General features: G+C 44.8%; 2 protein-coding genes and 1 pseudogene across 2 annotated transcripts; 1 reads left to right on the forward strand and 2 right to left on the reverse strand.

Moving 5' to 3' along the window:
• Positions 1-1,991: 1,991 nt before the first annotated feature.
• Positions 1,992-5,239, reverse strand: LOC149283152 (centromere protein O-like). Its single transcript, XM_089497990.1, has 6 exons — positions 5,209-5,239; positions 4,676-4,845; positions 4,000-4,129; positions 3,238-3,497; positions 2,602-2,773; positions 1,992-2,140 (listed from the first exon to the last, which is right to left on the reverse strand). Exons 1-6 carry the CDS (start codon positions 5,237-5,239, stop codon positions 1,992-1,994), a joined length of 912 nt encoding a protein of 303 aa, XP_089354116.1.
• A 1,315-nt stretch (positions 5,240-6,554) lies between these two features.
• PTRHD1 (peptidyl-tRNA hydrolase domain containing 1) lies at positions 6,555-9,124 on the forward strand. Its single transcript, XM_089497989.1, has 2 exons — positions 6,555-6,740; positions 8,954-9,124. Exons 1-2 carry the CDS (start codon positions 6,555-6,557, stop codon positions 9,122-9,124), a joined length of 357 nt encoding a protein of 118 aa, XP_089354115.1.
• Positions 9,125-17,193: 8,069 nt separating this feature from the next.
• LOC149283154 (nuclear receptor coactivator 1-like) overlaps positions 17,194-18,112 on the reverse strand; it is a 48,571-nt pseudogene continuing 47,652 nt past the window's right edge.

Genomic DNA, 18,112 nt, shown 5'->3' on the forward strand with positions numbered 1-18,112 from the left:
GTTGGACAAGAATGTCGCCAGCCCTACCCTGTCAATTACTTGCCCCAAAAACCATCACGGGGAACGCTCTGTACCTGCCCTTAAAAACGCTAGGAATCACAGTCAGGCCAGACTTAAATGTCCAGACGGGCCAGATGTGCTGTGCCCCACCTCTTCTCTGCCTGGACCCCACCCCCTCTCTGCCCTAGCCCCACCCAGTCACAACCCATAAGTTGTCCACTGAGCCGAGCCCCCACCTTCCGACACCGTCTATCCCCGGCCCAAGAACTTAAAGGGTACTCGCCCTCAAAACCTTGATTCTTTTATATCAATACATTGTATCTTTGCGCTCCTGTCACGGCTTTGAAGCCCCGGCTTGCGATACATTAGAGGGTGCGAACATTAAATAAAACCCTCAGCACTGTGACGGATTCAAACGAAGCACGCACACACTAAAGAGCTTGCCCTGTATAATGTATAGTTCAACCAGACTCCCTTCTCTACTAAACCACATTGCATATTAAATTGGGAAGTAGATAAGCGGAACAGCATCCCGGTAAAAGCGGTAGAGGGTAATACAGTGAGGGTATTAAACACGCATGGGATAGACATCCGGCTCCTGAATCTAAGACGAGACCAACGACTGATTAAGGTTTGAGTCTTTACAGCAGAAGCGGGTGACTAGACGGGGGCCGATCTGCTGGCAGGTTCTATGTTTCTATCTTACAAAAATTAACATTGTTCCCCATATGCTTCTTTATTTCATTTTTGTTTATAAAACAGAATTATGGTATTTAATATTTCCTTTTTTTCTATTATGAATGTTCTGCAAAAAAGGTTTTTTAACTCTGGAAAAATCACTGAGAAACATTTGCATAAATACTACAGATTCAGTGTAAAGGCTACTTATTTTCTGAGTGAGAAATCGAGATATTTTGGAGTATATCACAGGAGAGGGAGCGATCGCATAACGAGACTTCATGTTTCGGGGAAGATGTTGAAGACGACGGAAGAACAAAGAAAACATTCATTGAATCCCGGTATCTCCTGCTGTCATATTTTGGTATCCGCTTTTAATAAACTGCACTCTTGTTGCAAACTTACTTGGCTCTGAATGAGACGAAAAAAAATAGTTTAAAGGGGAAGTATCAGAAAATAAAAATGGATATTAAACAACAGACTGAAAGGTTTCCCAGAACTCTAGCTTCTGACCCAAAAGAAGCCAAAAAAAATATTTATAATTTTGCCACTTAAGGGGGAAAAATAAAATTAATTCTTGACTTAAAATGCGATGAGATTTCTCCTCGGATCGGGAAGCTCTAAAATATTAATGTCTATTCTATTATTTGGACCCCTGTGTGTTCTGCTTTTACTCTTTTTGAAGGCACCCCTTATATCTGATAGATCCTCCTCTCTCTGCAGTGGATTCTGTAGCTTTACTGCCCTCACTGTAAAGAATCCCTTCCTTTGTTGTGTATGAAATCTTCGCTCCCCCCCCGTCTCACAGAAAGACCTCTTCTTCTGTGACAGGTCCCTGGAGAGCTATTTATATCGGCCCAATTTAAAACAATGCCATATAATACCCCCCGTAAGACGCCATTTTTTTCTAGCGATCAGCGACAGGATTTGTAATAAATATCTAATATGACTTAAGTGAGGAAAAAAAAAAATTCCTTAAAGGAACACTCCAATTCAAAAAATGATACTTCCCTGTCTGAACTTGCAGAAGCTGAGGATGTACTTAAGTCTGCTGCCCCTACACGAAAGGCATGACATAGAACACCAATGTTCAAATAACCAAAGCCATGAATGGCACGCTGTAAACGGAGGAGTCCTGGGTCACTGCACGACTTCTGTTGATTAAAATAGATGCCACGTTTGTTTGATGATTCCTGATAGAAAGTCACAATATGACCTTTACAATAACATGTAGCGCTTTATTTGAAAAGCTAGAGGTGAAAACCTGGGTGGGTGGGGGTGGGTGGACGGGACCCCCGCCATTCATGCAGCGATTAGAACAATTGTGATCCGATTAAAGAAGCGTCTGTATGGACCAGGCTTTCGTTGGCTGCCTTTAGAAAATCCAGAGCTACATGAAGGGGCCTTTTGGTGAACATCGCAGAGTGAGATGATGTGGTCTCTTGCATGGCTAGCGCGGGATCTGAAGGGAAAAAAATAAATAACATTTTTCAGGGAACGCTTCATTGTCAGGTGACCCCAAAGCAGACACTGATTGGTTACTGTCATTAAGGGCAAAGTTTTGTGGTGTGTGCATGCGAGTGTTGTGTGATATGCTACGGACACAAGGCACATTTGGTAGACGTTAAGTTTTACACTTTCTTGTAAGCCAACAATTCCCAGCATGCACTTCACCTCCCCTCTGTATCTTTTACATCTTAGTACCTTGTACGATAACTGGCACAGGACTCATGGAAAGTGAAGCGAGTGCATCGTGTAGCATAATGTGCCGCATGGCACGGCCAATAAAAATATCCAAGCAATTTTTCCCATATAAATCACTGCCCGCTACGAGAGCCATTTATACGCACGCAGCGACCTCTTAAGCTCGGCAATAAAGCAGTCAAGTTGGATAAAAGGAAAGTGCAGTTAGACAGCAGGTACCTTTGCAAGTGACCGTGGCTTCGGTGGGAAGGGTGCGAGTGATGTCGCCATAAAGTAATTTCGCACAGAAGCAAACCGTCGCCTCCTCCACTTTAACGTTATATTCGAAGGTGATCAAAGTGCATAAAGAATTCCTCTGCATGGTCCCAGGGACAAAAATCTTCTCAAGAGCCTGATATCCAAAACAAAAAGACATTGGTACAGGAGGAAGGTCGGGGTCAACCAGAACAGAGGCATTGGCCCAAGAGCTGATAACCGCCAGAAAATCTGATCATTAGCAGTATGATGGCCCACATAGAGAAACCTTACAGCAAGTCTGCTGGGGTCTCTCACTGCTCTCCATCTCACACATGGACCTATTAGCCACCTTCCCCATCACCCCCAAAACCAGAGGCTCAGTGGGCCATAAAGGGAATGAGCAGTTCCTGCCACATTCAAGATGGTGCTCGTCTCAATCAAAATGGCAATAGCACGTTGTATTTATTAGAAAATGGGATTACAGCAATTCCACCCCTCCTTACAGCCTCCGTGTGAGCGACAGACTCACGAGTGTTTTTGAGGATTTAACTCAGTCTTCTGTGATCTCGTAAACATAATAGAAACTCATCACCCTCGCTGTTTGTATTCGGACGTTACCTGAAGCCGGTCAGCCTGGTATTTTCTGCCAGCATAAGCGTTCAGATGCTCAAACAAGACCGAGAGGAATTTTTTGAGATCTCTTTGTAAATGCGTCTTCGCAACCTGCTGGAGCGGGATAAAGGCGGGAAGCGAATGGCGCTCGATTCTCGGATTCGGCTGCAAGACCAAATCCACGTAATACGAGTCCAGGTAGGTTCCTTCGAAGGCTGTGCTTAAACATACGCAGACACCCCTCTTGGTCAGCTTTCCACTGATACCTTAAAAAATAAAATAAAAAAAATTATATATATATAAATAAAAATAATAAAACAGAAAGTAAGGGTTAGCGCGTAGAAAAGAAGCATTCTCAGGGTAAATATTCATTATAACTGATAACCAGGTGCCAGATGAACCGAGACAGCTCTATTATCTGGGATGATCAGACATCAGGCCGGGAAGCCAGTGCTGCGTTATTCTGACAGATGGCGAAAGTCCATTTAATCTTCCAGGCAACTATCCTGGTATAACGTAATGTATGGATCCTCTACACAAACATTCCCTCTCGCAAGCATCCCCGTTATGTGTATTCTGTGCATGCCTTCCTATAATTAACCTGCTGATCAATACGAGCAGATGTTCTTGTCAAAGTATTGCTTCCCTGCCTGTAAATTTGGGTGCGAAGTCCAACCGTCAATGGCCAGCTTCGCCCCGTTGCTATTAGTTTCTAGATGGCACAGATTCACAGCGTGTTTCTGCGTTAGGAAGCCCGCGCATGGTTACCTGTCAGCCAGTACGCCCCGAGGATGCCTTTCACTTCCTCCAGCCTTATCTCTAAGTCGATGTCCTGCGTGCTTTCTGCTCCAGGGTGGTGCTCCTCCGCTTGCTGCTCCTGCGCGGTGAAGGCACGTATCTGCGTACAGATATTTTCCTTTACAGACCAGGTTTCAAGGCAGGAGATCTATCTTATCTTACGGTATCACCGTCACACATTTCCAGAGATGTATCAAGGGAGGATCTGTGTCTTGGGCTATAGCAGAATGTAATATGTAGAAACTATACATCCATAAAGAAAGAATTGGATATGATAAAAATAAGCCAATCAGGAGCTGAGCAGATAAGATTTCAAAGAGATCTGAAAATAAAAGGACATCTGGGTTCCAAGGCTGGCCAGGTACGCGGGATATTATGGGAGCAGAGAGACGACGCCAAGCTCTGCACTACAATCCAGATGCAGTTTTAGTTTTGGACAATCGATGAGCCGTTATCTTGCAGTCTGAGGGTGTTGATTGCTCTCGAGAAGTTAAAAAACAAAAAACAAACAAAAAAACAAATCAAGTGGAAAATCTATCCTAGCAACTCCTAACCGAGAAAAGTTAGTGGGGAGGGGGGTGTCAGAGTTAAAGTGCCATGCATTCGATCACTTTGTCTCCTAGGTCAGGGCTGGAGCGGCTCTCACCTCCGCTTCCTGCTGCTTCACGTTGGCCCTGATCTCGTCCCTCTCCTTCCTCAGCTGGATGATCTTCTCCTTCATGTTCTCCACCTCCTCGCGATGGCGTCTGCTTTGCTCCTGTTTCACAGACAAGTTACGCGACAGGTTCTCCAGCTCCTCCAGGTGGGACATCACACCTCAAACGACAAGAGACGGCTGCCTTCAGTGCACATTATAGAACATATACAGCTAAGCCTAAACCGCACAAAGACCTTAAACACCAAGACACAACTGGGATGTGAAAACATTATTAAAGGCAAAAAAGTGCTTTTACCCTAGTTATAGTGTTTTGCCCCATAACGTTATCAGGCAGCTGCATATCAGCCGTTTGTATGAGTTCTCGCTCTGTTATCTGAGCCCCAATATACTAAACCCCCCGACTCCTCATCATACTGCCTGCGGGGAACAATAGAATGGCTCAGTCTTATTCACCCAGTTGGACTCTCTGGCTAATGAAAGTCTATGGAGAAGTGAATAAAAACATTCAATCAGTCATTTACCTTCTCTGTATAGCGCCTTTGCTTCCTCCATGTTCTGGTGCGATGACTTATTCCTTTCCAGTTACTTCAATTGCATGTTTGTCTTAAAAATAAAAAAGTGAAAAAAATAAAATGAGGCAAATTCCAAACATATGCAGTTATTTCACAGACCCTTCCGGGATGAGAAGAGTTAAAACGAACAAAACGAAGCGTTAAAGAAAACGGTCACAACTTTTTTTCCCTTAGTGCGAACGTTGGGTGCGAACCCATGCTCTGGTGGCCCATTACGCCCGTTAACGGCTACAGTGGGGTGGAAGGAGAAATGAATCCAGATTCCCGGAAGAGTTTATACCCCGAGCCGGAAATGGGCAGGGAGCGGTGTCAGGACCCCTCGCCGCATCCCGGAGGAATCAGGAGAACCGATGGTTCTTAAAGTTATAACGCTCCGTTTATCTGGCTGTTAAAGGGACAGTCTAGCATATCAGACAGCCCCACCAACAATAGATATAATGTTAGGGAGAAGCTACAGCTCCTCACTTCTCTTGACTGAAGCAGCCAATCAGTGGCATGAAAGCGCTCCCTTTAAAACCAATGGAAGCACTTTCCCCGCCTGAACACAGGGGTCTCCTTATAAGCCCCTGTGACTTTGGCACAAGCAGAGTTAGAGCTGACTGGCAGCACAGAAAATAGTAAGGGGTTAAAGGGGCGAGTGAATATTTGGGTTGGGCCTACATATGACAGCTGGAGTGCCCCTTTAAGGAGAATCTGCAGTGCATCCCCTCCTTCACAGCCCATTCTTAAACCCAATGGGAATTCTTCCTGCGCATGCGTGGAGGATCTGATTATACCCCCTCAGGCGGGCCAACGTCTATTTAACATGCACTAGTAGGGCTGTATACCGAACCAATGCACATTACCCTATTGCCAAAGAAACACCCGACACCTCAGAGGTCCCTTTTTCAGAAGAACCCCAAGAATACTGAGGGTCTACAATTAACAAGCTCCCCCTCACCAGCTGGCGTTATTTACCGCGCTCAGCCTCCGCCCTCAGTTTTTGCCGCCGGGTGTCATCTCAAATTCCCCGCCAGCCCGGCTACTCGGCTCACCCGCGCTGTGTGACAAGGAATACAATCACCCCCCGCAGAATCTGTCCTATGATTGGTTTGCGCTAGGTATTTGTAGCCAATCAGAGGCCCGGAATATTCTTGTCAGCTAAGCATGTATTATGTGAGCGATGATTGGTGATTTCTGTGAAGGTTGGGCGTTTGGCGCGCGGTACCTCAGCGGCTTGACGTCACGCTACGTCAGGACACATACACAGCTAACGCAAATGCAACTTTATTACTAGTGACAGCGGCTTTTGTGAGATGTCCGGGCTGGTGCAGTACATAGTTCTACGCAGGGACCTGCAGGCTGCGCTGGGATGGCCCCTGGGGGCCCTTGTGGCTCAGGCCAGCCATGCAGCTACTGCTGCCATTCACCTGTACTATGAGCACCCGCAGACCCAGGCTTACCTGCAGGATCTGGAGCACATGCATAAAGTAGTGCTGGAGGTGAGGCCTGCAGCCCCAGATACGGAGACTAATGCAAACCTTTACCCCCGAATAACTCCGAGGAGGGGCAGTTTATTCACATAAACAATGTGGGGCACAATGCTCAGCGTGGAGCAATGAGATCGGACATTTCATTGGTTTCCATGGTAACTGCACCAGGTTTAGTACTTTGAACCAGCATCCCTCCAAATATATCCCCTGCATGTTATCCCGATTCGAGCCTCTGTGCCGGTGAGGGGCCCTAAAAGAGGGGATTTTGGAACGATGTTACCGGTAATAGAGTGTGAGAAATTGTTTAAATTCTTCTTTCTATAATAATTTACGCGTATTGTCTGAAATGAAACACAAATGACTATTGTAGCTGGAAACGGCTTTTAATGGAATCTCTTTAGGCGTACAGATGCCTTTATCACTCCCATCACTCCTGTGTTCCAGTGGCCCTTTATCACTCCCATCACTCCTGTGGTCCATTGCCCTTTATCACTCCCATCACTCCTGGTTTCCAATGGCCCTTTGTCACTCCCATCACTCCTGTGGTCCAGTGGCCCTTTATCACTCCCATCACTCCTGTGGTCCATTGCCCTTTATCACTCCCATCACTCCTGTGTTCCAATGGCCCTTTGTCACTCCCATCACTCCTGTGGTCCAGTGGCCCTTTATCACTCCCATCACTCCTGTGGTCCATTGCCCTTTATCACTCCCATCACTCCTGTGTTCCATTGCCCTTTATCACTCCCATCACTCCTGTGGTCCAATGGCCCTTTATCACTCCCATCACTCCTGTGTTCCAATGGCTCTTTATCACTCCCATCACTCCTGTGGTCCAATGGCCCTTTATCACTCCCATCACTCCTGTGGTCCAATGGCCCTTTATCACTCCCATCACTCCTGTGGTCCAATGGCCCTTTATCACTCCCATCACTCCTGTGTTCCATTGCCCATTATCACTCCCATCACTCCTGTGTTCCATTGCCCTTTATCACTCCCATCACTCCTGTGGTCCAATGGCCCTTTATCACTCCCATCACTCCTGTGTTCCAATGGCTCTTTATCACTCCCATCACTCCTGTGTTCCATTGCCCTTTATCACTCCCATCACTCCTGTGTTCCAATGGCACGTTGTGTTTGCTGATCCAAGTTTAAGTTAATTGATGGTTAGAAAACCCTTTTGTAATTATGTTACAGCCAGAAATTCCCATGTTTTCAATGAAAACAGCAAAGTGACCCCAAACTTGTGAGCGGTATATATTGTATATGTGTGTGTAAAATAAAAATAATCTATAAACAGGTTTTTAGCTTTGGCTGGAATTCTTCAGTTTGTTCTGGTTTTTATTCTTCAGATGGCTTCACGCAGATAGTGGGGTCTCAGAGGGGCCTTTCACACTCCTCCTCCTCCTATTGGAGCCACAGCTACAGCCTCCGATCCGGACTATTAACCTTCTAACTTCCACACCAGCTTTAAAATAAATAAAACCTGCCAAAAAAATGCATGGATTTCCCCCAAACCTCTTTTTAAAGGGGCAGCAGTATCCAGATTTTTTCCCCGTATAGAAATGCCAGCTGTGGCACACTGTGGCTGGGAGTGCTGCGCATGCGTACACAGCACTGCTTTCTTCCCAGCGGCGGATCCATCCAACGGGGCGGCGTGCCAGCCGGCTGAATACGGGCGAGAAGCCATCGTGCTAAACGGGTGGCATAAAGTGGCTACAGGGAGACAGTTTGTAAAGCGTTTTTGTTACAATCCAATTTACCCCCAAAGCACTACAGTGGATGGGGGGGGAGGAGGTAATATTTTCTTGACACCCCTCAGTGGGGGAATGTGGGGATCCTGTGTTCCAAGAATCTTGTGACCACAACATGTATTGGTGCTTTGGGCAGGGGGTAACATACCTGGGAAGCCAGCTTGGTAAGTATCCTAATGGATATTCTTATGGGAACCCCGCTTCAGCAAAGAAAATGTGCTTGTAATGTTTTACTTCACTGAGCAGGTGGTAGGTAAATGGAACAGCCTCCCAGCAGAAGCGTTAGAGGCTGAATGGGTCCGATTAGCCGGAAAATGTGTTTGTGTTTCTTTTCCAATCCTTCAAAAAAACTTTGTTGCTGTCCCTGGTGTTAAAGTTGATGCTTTTGTGTCGACATCTGATCGTTTTGATGTTTTATTGTTAAAGACCCCAAACGGTGACCCCTTTTATTTTTTTTTTGATTCCTCCCAGGTACCCGACGAGGTGACTCTAACCAGCCTGGCGGAGACTTTGAAGAAGGAGAACATCGATCACAAAGCGTGGGTGGAACAGCCTGAAAATATCCCCACCTGCATCGCCCTGCGGCCGTACCCCAAGGAGCAGGTGCAGCCGTACCTGCGGAGACTCAAACTGCTCAAGTGACGGTGGAGAAATAATCCGACGGCGAGGACCGGCCCCTTCGCGTCCGCCGCGCTCCGCTTCCGAAATAACGGGACTTCCTTCAAAGAATGTGTTTATTTTATCCACTTTGTCTCTGCTGTAAATCCAGACGAGGCGCTCGCACATCCCTGATTACCGTTTGGAGCTTCTAGAGGGCATGTTTTAGCCAGCCTTGCGCTCAGGTGCTTCTCCCTGCGTGAGGTGAGGTGATGTATGCTGCTGGTGGTCGGTGCGCCTCGTTGCCTGGCAGTAACTACAGAAGTGCCGACTTGGCGTTTAAATAGGCGAAACGTTACTTGGTTACTGGTGAGTGCTCGAACCCCCCCCCCATTACCATCGCCGCCAGGCCATCATGTTGGGGTGTCGTTAAAGGGCAGGATGGAGCTTTGTGCGGACTGGAGGGACTTCAGATCAATATAATAATAAAGACATACCGAAGGGGTTAACACTGGCCTCGTCTTTGATTAACCCCATTGATTGCAGGACCTTTGGTGTAATAAATATAATTACCACGAATCAGTCTTGCAGTTTTCTAGTAACAAAATAATCAGATTTTTTATGGTTGGAAGAGTTTTTTTTAGAGGAATCCATAATAAAACGGCTCCCTCTGGTGGTGGCGCTGAAAACCAGACTGGTTAAAGGTGAGTACCTGTCTGCAGCCTTCACCGTTTTGGCCAATGCTGCACTCTCGTGTGGGTCACATGGTGCATTATTCCGATGATCGTTTTCCACGAGGTCATTATTTCTTTATTGATTTATTTAGCACCGTCAAATTCCGCAGATCCCAGTCCAAAGAGCAAAGAGTCCTGCGCGGCCGGAAACAATCTCTAGCGCTAGAGGCTCGCGCCGCCCGCTAAAACACTGCGGGGAGAGAACAGGAAGCGGCTTCCAACTTCCTGCTCGGGCTGACGGCGGGATTCTGATACACTATGCGGTGAGGGATCATGGGAAACGGAAGAAATATTTGCATGAAATGCCCTGCTGTGAGCCCAGCTATGAATTCAAGGGGCGGGGGGGGGGTAGCACTCATTGATGGTTATTGCTGTGATTGACGGTTCCAACAACCTGTGGGAGTTTTTCCTTTTTTCACTCTGGCCAATCAGCATTTACAAGGAGACAAGGATTAGATATACAAGTGTGTGGATGCTGTAACAGACTGATGGGAGTTGCAGTGTCAGTGACAGCTTAGCAGAGGCTGAGATTTAGTTGATTAAGACAGCTGACCAATTCTGCCGCCGGCCAAACCTGTAATCGGTGGAACAGTTAATCCTTCTATCATCTATTATTCTTCATTGATAAATAAATATTGGTGACAATATAATATGTATAATATATAATGGGGAAATTCAGTCCTGCTCCGTGGGGCTGCATGATGATGTGCCAGTGTCTGCCTGCACAGTGCCCTGCTACTACTACTACTACTGCTGCTAGTATCACTACAACTACTACTGCTGCTGCACCTCTTTGACCGTCCATTTTCTTTTACATTTCTATAATGAAAGGTGAATCCAGAAGGTGTCAGAGACCTCTCCCCTTTTTGGGAAGCCCCCCAAAATGCCATTCCAAATAATAAATAAATTAAAGAAAGGGCCCCCGAATTTTGTCTGAGCTGAATAGCCGCAAAGCGAAATTCGTTGTCCTAAAACAAATGTGGCAAAAACAAAGCGACCGTCTGCAGTTATTGTTCTCACCTTTCACAAGTCTAACGTGTCTGTGTGTATTATATATATATATACATATTAACACAGTATACGCACTCCCTGCCGCTTTGTTAGGTACGCGTTGCTAGTACCGGGTCGGACCCCCTTTTGCCGTCATTCTTCGTGGCAGACTTTCTTCAATGTGCTGGAAACGTCTCAGAGATTCCGCTCCGTATGGATATGATGGCGTCACGCAGTCGCTGCAGATTTGTCGGCTGCACATCCGTGATGCGAATCTCCCGTTCCACCCCATCCCACATCAGACCAGGCAACGTTCTTCCCGTCTTCCATTGTCCAATTTTGGTGATTCTGTGTGAATTGTAGCCTCAGTTTCCTGTTCTTAGCCGACAGGAGCGGCCCCCGGTGGGGTCTTCTGCTTCTGTAGCTCATCTGCTTCCAGGTTGGACGCGTTGTGCGTTCAGAGATGGGATTCTGCATCCCTTGGGTGTAACGAGGGGTTATTTCAGTTACTGTCGCCTTTCTGTCATCTCGAAGCAGTCTGCCCGTTCTCCTCTGACACCAACAAGGCATTTCCGTCACACAGCCGCCGCTCCCTGGATATTTTCTCTTTTTCGGACCGTTCTCTGTAAACCCTAGAGATGGTTTGGGTGAAAATCCCAGCAGATCAGCAGTGTCTGAAATACTCAGACCAGCCCGACCGGCACCAACAGCCACCGCGCCGCGTTCAGAGTCACTGAAATCCCCTTTCTCCCCCATTCTGATGCTCAGTTGTCTTGACCGCGTCTACATCCATAAATGCATTGAGTTGCTGCCGTGTGATTGGCTGATTAGCTATTTGTGTTAACAAGCAATTGAACAGGTGTACCTAACAAAGTGGCCAGTGAGTGTGTATACCAGGGGTTCTCAAACTGCGGCCCTCCAGCTGCTGCAGGACTACATCTCCCATAATGCTCCTTCAGCTAAGGGGCTGGCTGAGGAGTATGGGAGATGTAGTCCTGCAGCAGCTGGAGGGCCGCAGTTTGAGAACCCCTGGTGTATACACACTATTATATATACACTGTATTTGCTCGATTATAAGACGACCTCCCAAAATGTGATTAATTTAGAAAAAAAAAAAGAAAGCCTGAATATAAGACGACCCTAAAGGAAAAAAGTTACCAGTAAAAGTTAATTTACATGTAAACAATTTTTTTTATATTTAATGGAAACTATGATTTTTTTTTGTATTTATTTCCTTTTATTTGCAAACCTGCCCCCAGTTATGCCTTATACCCCCTATATGCCAGTCTGCCTCCCTGATATTTGTAACCCCCTATACACCAGTCTGCCTCCCTGATATTCTTTGTAACCCCCCTATATGCCCCTCTGCCTACAGAAAGCCTTCCCCCCCATATGCCACTCTTACCCTCCCCCGACCTACCAGTGCTTCCCTAAACTTCTCCCCGGGCTTCAGATTTCTTGGTGTGTAGCGGGGGCAGCCGGTGAAGGTCTGCGTGATGAGGTCTGACTAGAAGACAACCTTGAATATGAGACGATGGTATAAAACTCGTCTTATAATTGAGCAAATACGGTATATATTATACACACACAGTATATATTTTAGACTGGAGAGCAAAATCGCGCACACACTCAAACGAAAATGCAGATTTTCCCCATTAAAATAACATGAAATGGATCAGAAATGTTGTAAATGTCTATTGTAGTTGGAAACGGCTGATTTTTAATGGAACCTCTTCATAGGCGTACAGAGGCCCTTTATCACTCCCATCACTCCTGTGTTCCAAAGGCCCTTTATCACTCCCATCACTCCTGTGTTCCAATGGCCCTTTCTCACTCCCATCACTCCTGTGTTCGAATGGCCCTTTCTCACTCCCATCACTCCTGTGTTCCAATGGCCCTTTCTCACTCCCATCACGCCTGTGTTCCAATGGCCCTTTATCACTCCCATCACTCGCTGGGAAACAGAACTTCTACAATTTCTCATCTAATAAGCCAGAAGGGACCAAATTAATCTTAAAGGCTTGCAATTCACTTAGACAACAAAATGTATCTTCTATACAGCAGAAGTGGTAGACGGTAATACATTGAGGGAATTTGAACATGAACGGGATAAGACATAAAGCTATGGGACCGGACCAAGGACCGATTGAGGTTCTTATCTGCTGTCCCATGTTTCTGTATGCTTTCATAGAAGGGGTATCGGGGAGAGTAACCCCCCCCCACCCCACTGTAATAATCCCAGCAATGAAATAAATCAGGATTTTAAATGACTTTATTTACAATAAACAGAATAATTAAACATTGAACAAAGCCAATAATATAACAGCAAAAGCCATATTATTCAGCCACCTCAACCCCCCCCCCCCCTCGCCGCCGGAGGCATCTTCGCGGTACATCTCCGGTAACAAAGAGGGCAAAGCCCCACCTGCACACCTGAGGTCAGGTAAGCAATATGCCCCCCGACATCTCTAAAGGTCAGATGGGTTCATAAATCATTTTACATTCTTTTCTCTTTCTTAAATGTATCATTACCTTAACAAATGAACGTTTTCAGAGCAACTAAAAAAAAAAAATTAAAAAATAAAACAAAATATATCGCTCTTTTAATCACACTGGAAATATTTGTTAGGTGTTAAGGTTTTTTTTTTACATTTTTTGTTTCTTTAATCATTCCGCCATCTTAAAAGTACATTCTTTCCTTTTTCCCCCTACAAAGAAGAAGTAGAGAAAATAGAAGCCAAAAACAAAATGTTTTTTGCTATGCAAGTTTTTCTTAAGAAATTAAAAGCAAGATCAGTTGTCTTTTTACAATAAATTATTTAATCATCCATTTGATCAATAGCCAGCATTTTATGAAAACAAAATATTTTCCCCCAAAGTTTTTGAAGGGCACAAATATTTACCCTAAAACAGCTAAATTACAATTTTTTGTTTCATAATTAGGATGGGGTTATTGAAAAAATCCCAGGATTTGTTTTTGTTTTTCAAATTTTTTTGGAAATAATTAGCTTATAAAATTTTATAACCTATTTTCAGACCTATATATATATATATATATATATATATATATATATATATATATAAAGAAAAGCAGCTGGCTAAAGACTCTCGTTCCAAAATGTAAGAATACATTTGTTTAGCAAGTTACTAAAACGCTAAAAGGGACGGGGCCCAGTATTTTTTTATTTTACTTTACCAGTAGGATTTAGGCACGAGGCCCTTTCTGGAGCAAAATAATAATAAAAAAAAAAATCAGTATTTTTGACATGCTGGTTATTTTACAAGTTTCAGAAGTCAGGTTTTGGATCAAAGCAGGAAAACAGCCACCACGTGAAAAAAAAAAAAAAAAAATCCAAAAAAAAAAAATCTGTATTTTTGATCTTTATATACAGCTAGTTTTATACCTGCAACAGCAGCAAAAAAACAACTAAATTCAGTTACTTAAGCCTGATTCAGAGGCACTGCCTTTTCTACTAAGAGGTGTTTACGCTACGGGTGGCAATACTCCGTGGCTGCGTAAATGTTACTAAAACAGTGAAGACAGCAGTTAAGTATCCCAAAAAATGGATATAGTAGAAAAAAAAAAGTGCAAAAAAACCCCTGAATTTTGCAGAAAATCACCAAAAAGATTTGAAAAATTCTCTGTTCCATAAAAGAGAACATTTAAATGCATTTATTTTGCAACATCCAGTTACATAGAAGGATGTTTTTTGGGGTTTTTTTGCAACAAGTTTGAAAGTATATACTAATATATATCGCTATAATTTTATTTTAGCCGTGCTCTGATATCCGGTCATTAGGAGTCCCAGTTTGTTTCCAGAGACAGAGCAGTACAGTTTTCCTTTTTTTTTTTTAATTTATTTTTATTTATGGGGGACGTGAAACGCGTCGGATGCTCCTTCAGCATTTAAAAAAAAATTGGGTCGAAAGTCGAGGTAATGAAGTTAATGACCTGGAATGAGCAGCAGAAAAAGGAAGATGGGAAGGCAGTGCCTGTGAAGAACCTAAATACAATAAAAACAATGCATATGAAATGACTATAAAAAAAAAAAAAAATTGCCCCTCCCAGAAAAATTTAACTAAAAAAAAAATTAAAAAAAATCCTTCAATGTACATAAAATAATAATAATAAAAAAAGTACAAATTCCTGTTGCATGATACCGCTGCAGGCTACAGGCAGTAGGAAAATCCTGAGTATAAGTTACATTGTTACGGACTTAGTAATGGCGAGTTTGGAGGGTTAGAAGATCCTAGCAGCAGGTGAAAGCGAGTACTTCTCTTAGACTAGACATCTGAAAGCCGCTTGCGATATACTATATACATATATAGTATACATATATATACTATATACCCAGAGTGCTCGGTGGCAGGTACACGGTATGTACGTACACAAAGTTAGTGTTCGGGGTAGATGTTGGACGCCTCGTCTCCTCCGCGGTAACCAAAAAAGGACCTATGTAGGGATTTTTATGGTAGGGGGTCAGTAGGGGGTGTCGTGGACATTAAACTGGCTGGGGTCTGTTGACTTGGGGAATAAAAAATAAAAAAAAATAAGCAATTTTAACTTAATTTTAAAAAATTCATGCCTCAAGGGCAAATTGCATAGCAAGGCATTGGAAATATCAGCTTTCAAAGGGTTAATCAGCCATCCAATAGGTAGAGCTTAATGCAGAAATGCATTTTTTTTTTTAAATGTACTTATTTTTTTTAAAAACTTCCAAAAATGTACGGTAATTTCCACCCAAGTCGACAGAACCCCCCCGATGCCTGTCGATTCCTCATCTTTGAATTGTCCGTGCGTGAGACATGCCCGCGTTTTACCCTGTCGTTATAAGAGCTTGAAATTTAAGGGGTTAATAATTAAAGTGCAATATTTTCTGCAGGGTAAAACAGCGTAGAAACTCGATGCTTCGTACAGAAATGCGTGCGCGCGTTTTTGTTTTTTTTTGATGGGGGCAACATAATCCCCCTTCTGCCATGCATCCAAGGGGGTTAAGCAATCATTCTATACATTAAAATGACAGAGAGCATAGAAAATCTTTACATTGCTGCAGCAGAACGCTTGAAAACACCCCGGAAATAAATAAAAAGTATAACTTTTTGTTGGAATTGCCCCCCCCCCCCTTTAGCGTGATGATGTCACATGACAGCGTTTGCAAATTAACGGCATTGCTAAGAAGACGAATCCCCTGCAAACGCCCGCTTTAGTGAATAAACCCCCGACGTGGCTCTGCGGTTCCGGATCTGCTACAGCTAAATATTAAGGGGGTAAATTAGGAGTCCAAAGCCCGATGAACCCTCGATGTAGAGCCCGAGTATCCAGGGCCGCTGGAAAAAACAAAAGGTGTAGATACCGATGTAGTGTAGTTACCGATGCGGCCCTGAGCGGGCCATGTAGGACACAGGAGTGCGCATGTTTTACATCGTGAAAGGGAGAACCCTATCCTTTGGTATTGTTAGAAAGCCAGACGGATCCCACTGACTCCACGGAAAGGAAAAAAAAATCCAATGATTCGCTTATTTCAATTTTTTTTCCCCCCGTTGTCAAGAAAAATGTTCATTTTTTTTTTTTTGTTTGTTTTTTTCAGAGAAACTCATCAACTTCGTGAAAATATCGCGGGCTGCCCCCACATTCTGCGCCAGCAGCGAAGAGGTTAAAAAAACAGGCCCTAAAATACACGCGTAGCAGGCTTCCCCCCCCCCACAGGAAAAAAAGACCATGATTGTACATACAAGCCAGAAATAGCTCTACAAATGCACTTCAGCTTCAACAAAGATGCGCTTTACCTCGATATTTATATATATATATACTTTAGTCCCCTCCCCCGATCTCCGCCACCCGTAAATCGCCCAGAAACCTCCTCCTCCTCCTCCTCACTCTTCCAGGTTCCGTATCAGTGACAGAACCAGCTGAAACTGAGACCTTCTCCATGGGCGTGAAAAAGACCCCCCCCAAACCCCCCCCTCAGTTCCTTTCAGTGTCATAACAGCGACTGCGTACAAAAATAAGTATCATCTGTCATTTGGCTCGAAAAGGGGACCGGAAGGTCCGATCGTCCAGCCCCGCAGCTCTCTCTCTCTCTCTGAACGTCCGACGCTGTCCAAGCGCGATCCGAAGGGGACGGGTGAAACGCGAAGAAGAAACAAAGTATCCCCGGGGGAAACGTCAAAGAACGGATTTCTCTGAGAGTTCCACAAACCTTATTATTTTTGGGTTTTTTTGCCCCGCGGTATTTCGACCCGAAAAGGATGGCTGCAGTTTGAGATGTCGAAGATCTCAGCAAAGTTGATATAGAATATATATATATATATATATAGGCGAGTATATATAATTCTATAGCTCGGTTCTGTTTTCCATCGCGCCATCATCAGACGGCTGATCACGAGAGGTCATTCGGTGAGCAGCTGCTGCAAGAGGCTCTTCTGCTGAGACTGCGGCGTCTGAGGACCGGTGGTCTTCTGTGACGAGATGGACCCCGCCGGGTTAATGTAAGGGTCTCCTCCCACCAGATTCACCGTGCACTGGACGTCCGCAAACACCTGGACCTGCTGCACCTGCTGAGAAAAGGGAGGAATTGATACGACCATCGGGAAAGGGGCAGCATGCGATATCTAGAACGTCATAGAACTTTAAACTGACATCACCGCGTTTCTAATCGCTTAAAGATTTAGCTTAAGATTTATGTGTCCCAGGGGCAGCTAGAAAGGTCACGAGATCATGCTGGTAGCCCCCCTCAGGATTAACTAACCAACAGGGGGGTCCGTTAGATGCTCTCGGAAAAGATGCATGCGGCCAACCGGTGCTCTTTGGCAGTCTCTAAACAGTCGGCCCCCAGGACCTTCAAGGTGGTCCTTTGTATGGTCCAAGGAACAAGACAAGGAGTACCCCAATGTATTTTAAAAATATTTTAAAGGTTATGAATTGCTCCACGGCCCCTCTGCTCCTAGGGGTGCTCCTTAAAATCCCAGAGAAACGGGGCGGGCGAGAGTGGGTTTCGGAAGGCATGCATGGTCATTAAAAATAAAGAAATCCGGCAGATCCGTTCCTACGCAACGCTATCGCTCAAAAGATGGCTGTAGAGAGGGGCACTTGCCTAGACGGGGGGAAAGAGCGTAGCCGAGGTGTTCCCCTCCAAGCCAAGAGTCTCATTTACCTGGCCCGTCTCTGCCTCCGTTTTCAGCAGGTCTGCGGAGGAGAGCTGGCTGCAGTACAGCGCGGAGGGTCTCAGGGCCGGGTCACTGATCTGCTGAAAAACAAAAAAAATAATAATTTGTGTTTTTAACAATAGTCCATGTTTATACGGTTCCC

Source organism: Sceloporus occidentalis, unplaced genomic scaffold, assembly GCF_023333645.1.
Source record: "Sceloporus occidentalis isolate IW3139 unplaced genomic scaffold, rSceOcc1.0.p SCAF_111, whole genome shotgun sequence".
NCBI lineage: Eukaryota > Metazoa > Chordata > Lepidosauria > Squamata > Phrynosomatidae > Sceloporus > Sceloporus occidentalis.

Excerpts from the sequence above, each read along its gene's own strand:
- LOC149283152 (XM_089497990.1), bottom strand. The coding sequence starts at position 5,239 with ATGGAGGAAGCAAAGGCGCTATACAGAGAAG. Across the intron at positions 3,498-3,999 it reads CGGGGCGTACTGGCTGACAG|GTATCAGTGGAAAGCTGACC; the intron begins GTAACCATGCGC and ends TTATTTTTTAAG. Across the intron at positions 2,141-2,601 it reads AGCCACGGTCACTTGCAAAG|ATCCCGCGCTAGCCATGCAA; the intron begins GTACCTGCTGTC and ends TTTTCCCTTCAG.
- PTRHD1 (XM_089497989.1), top strand. The coding sequence starts at position 6,555 with ATGTCCGGGCTGGTGCAGTACATAGTTCTACGCAGGGACCTGCAGGCT. Across the intron at positions 6,741-8,953 it reads TGCATAAAGTAGTGCTGGAG|GTACCCGACGAGGTGACTCT; the intron begins GTGAGGCCTGCA and ends GATTCCTCCCAG.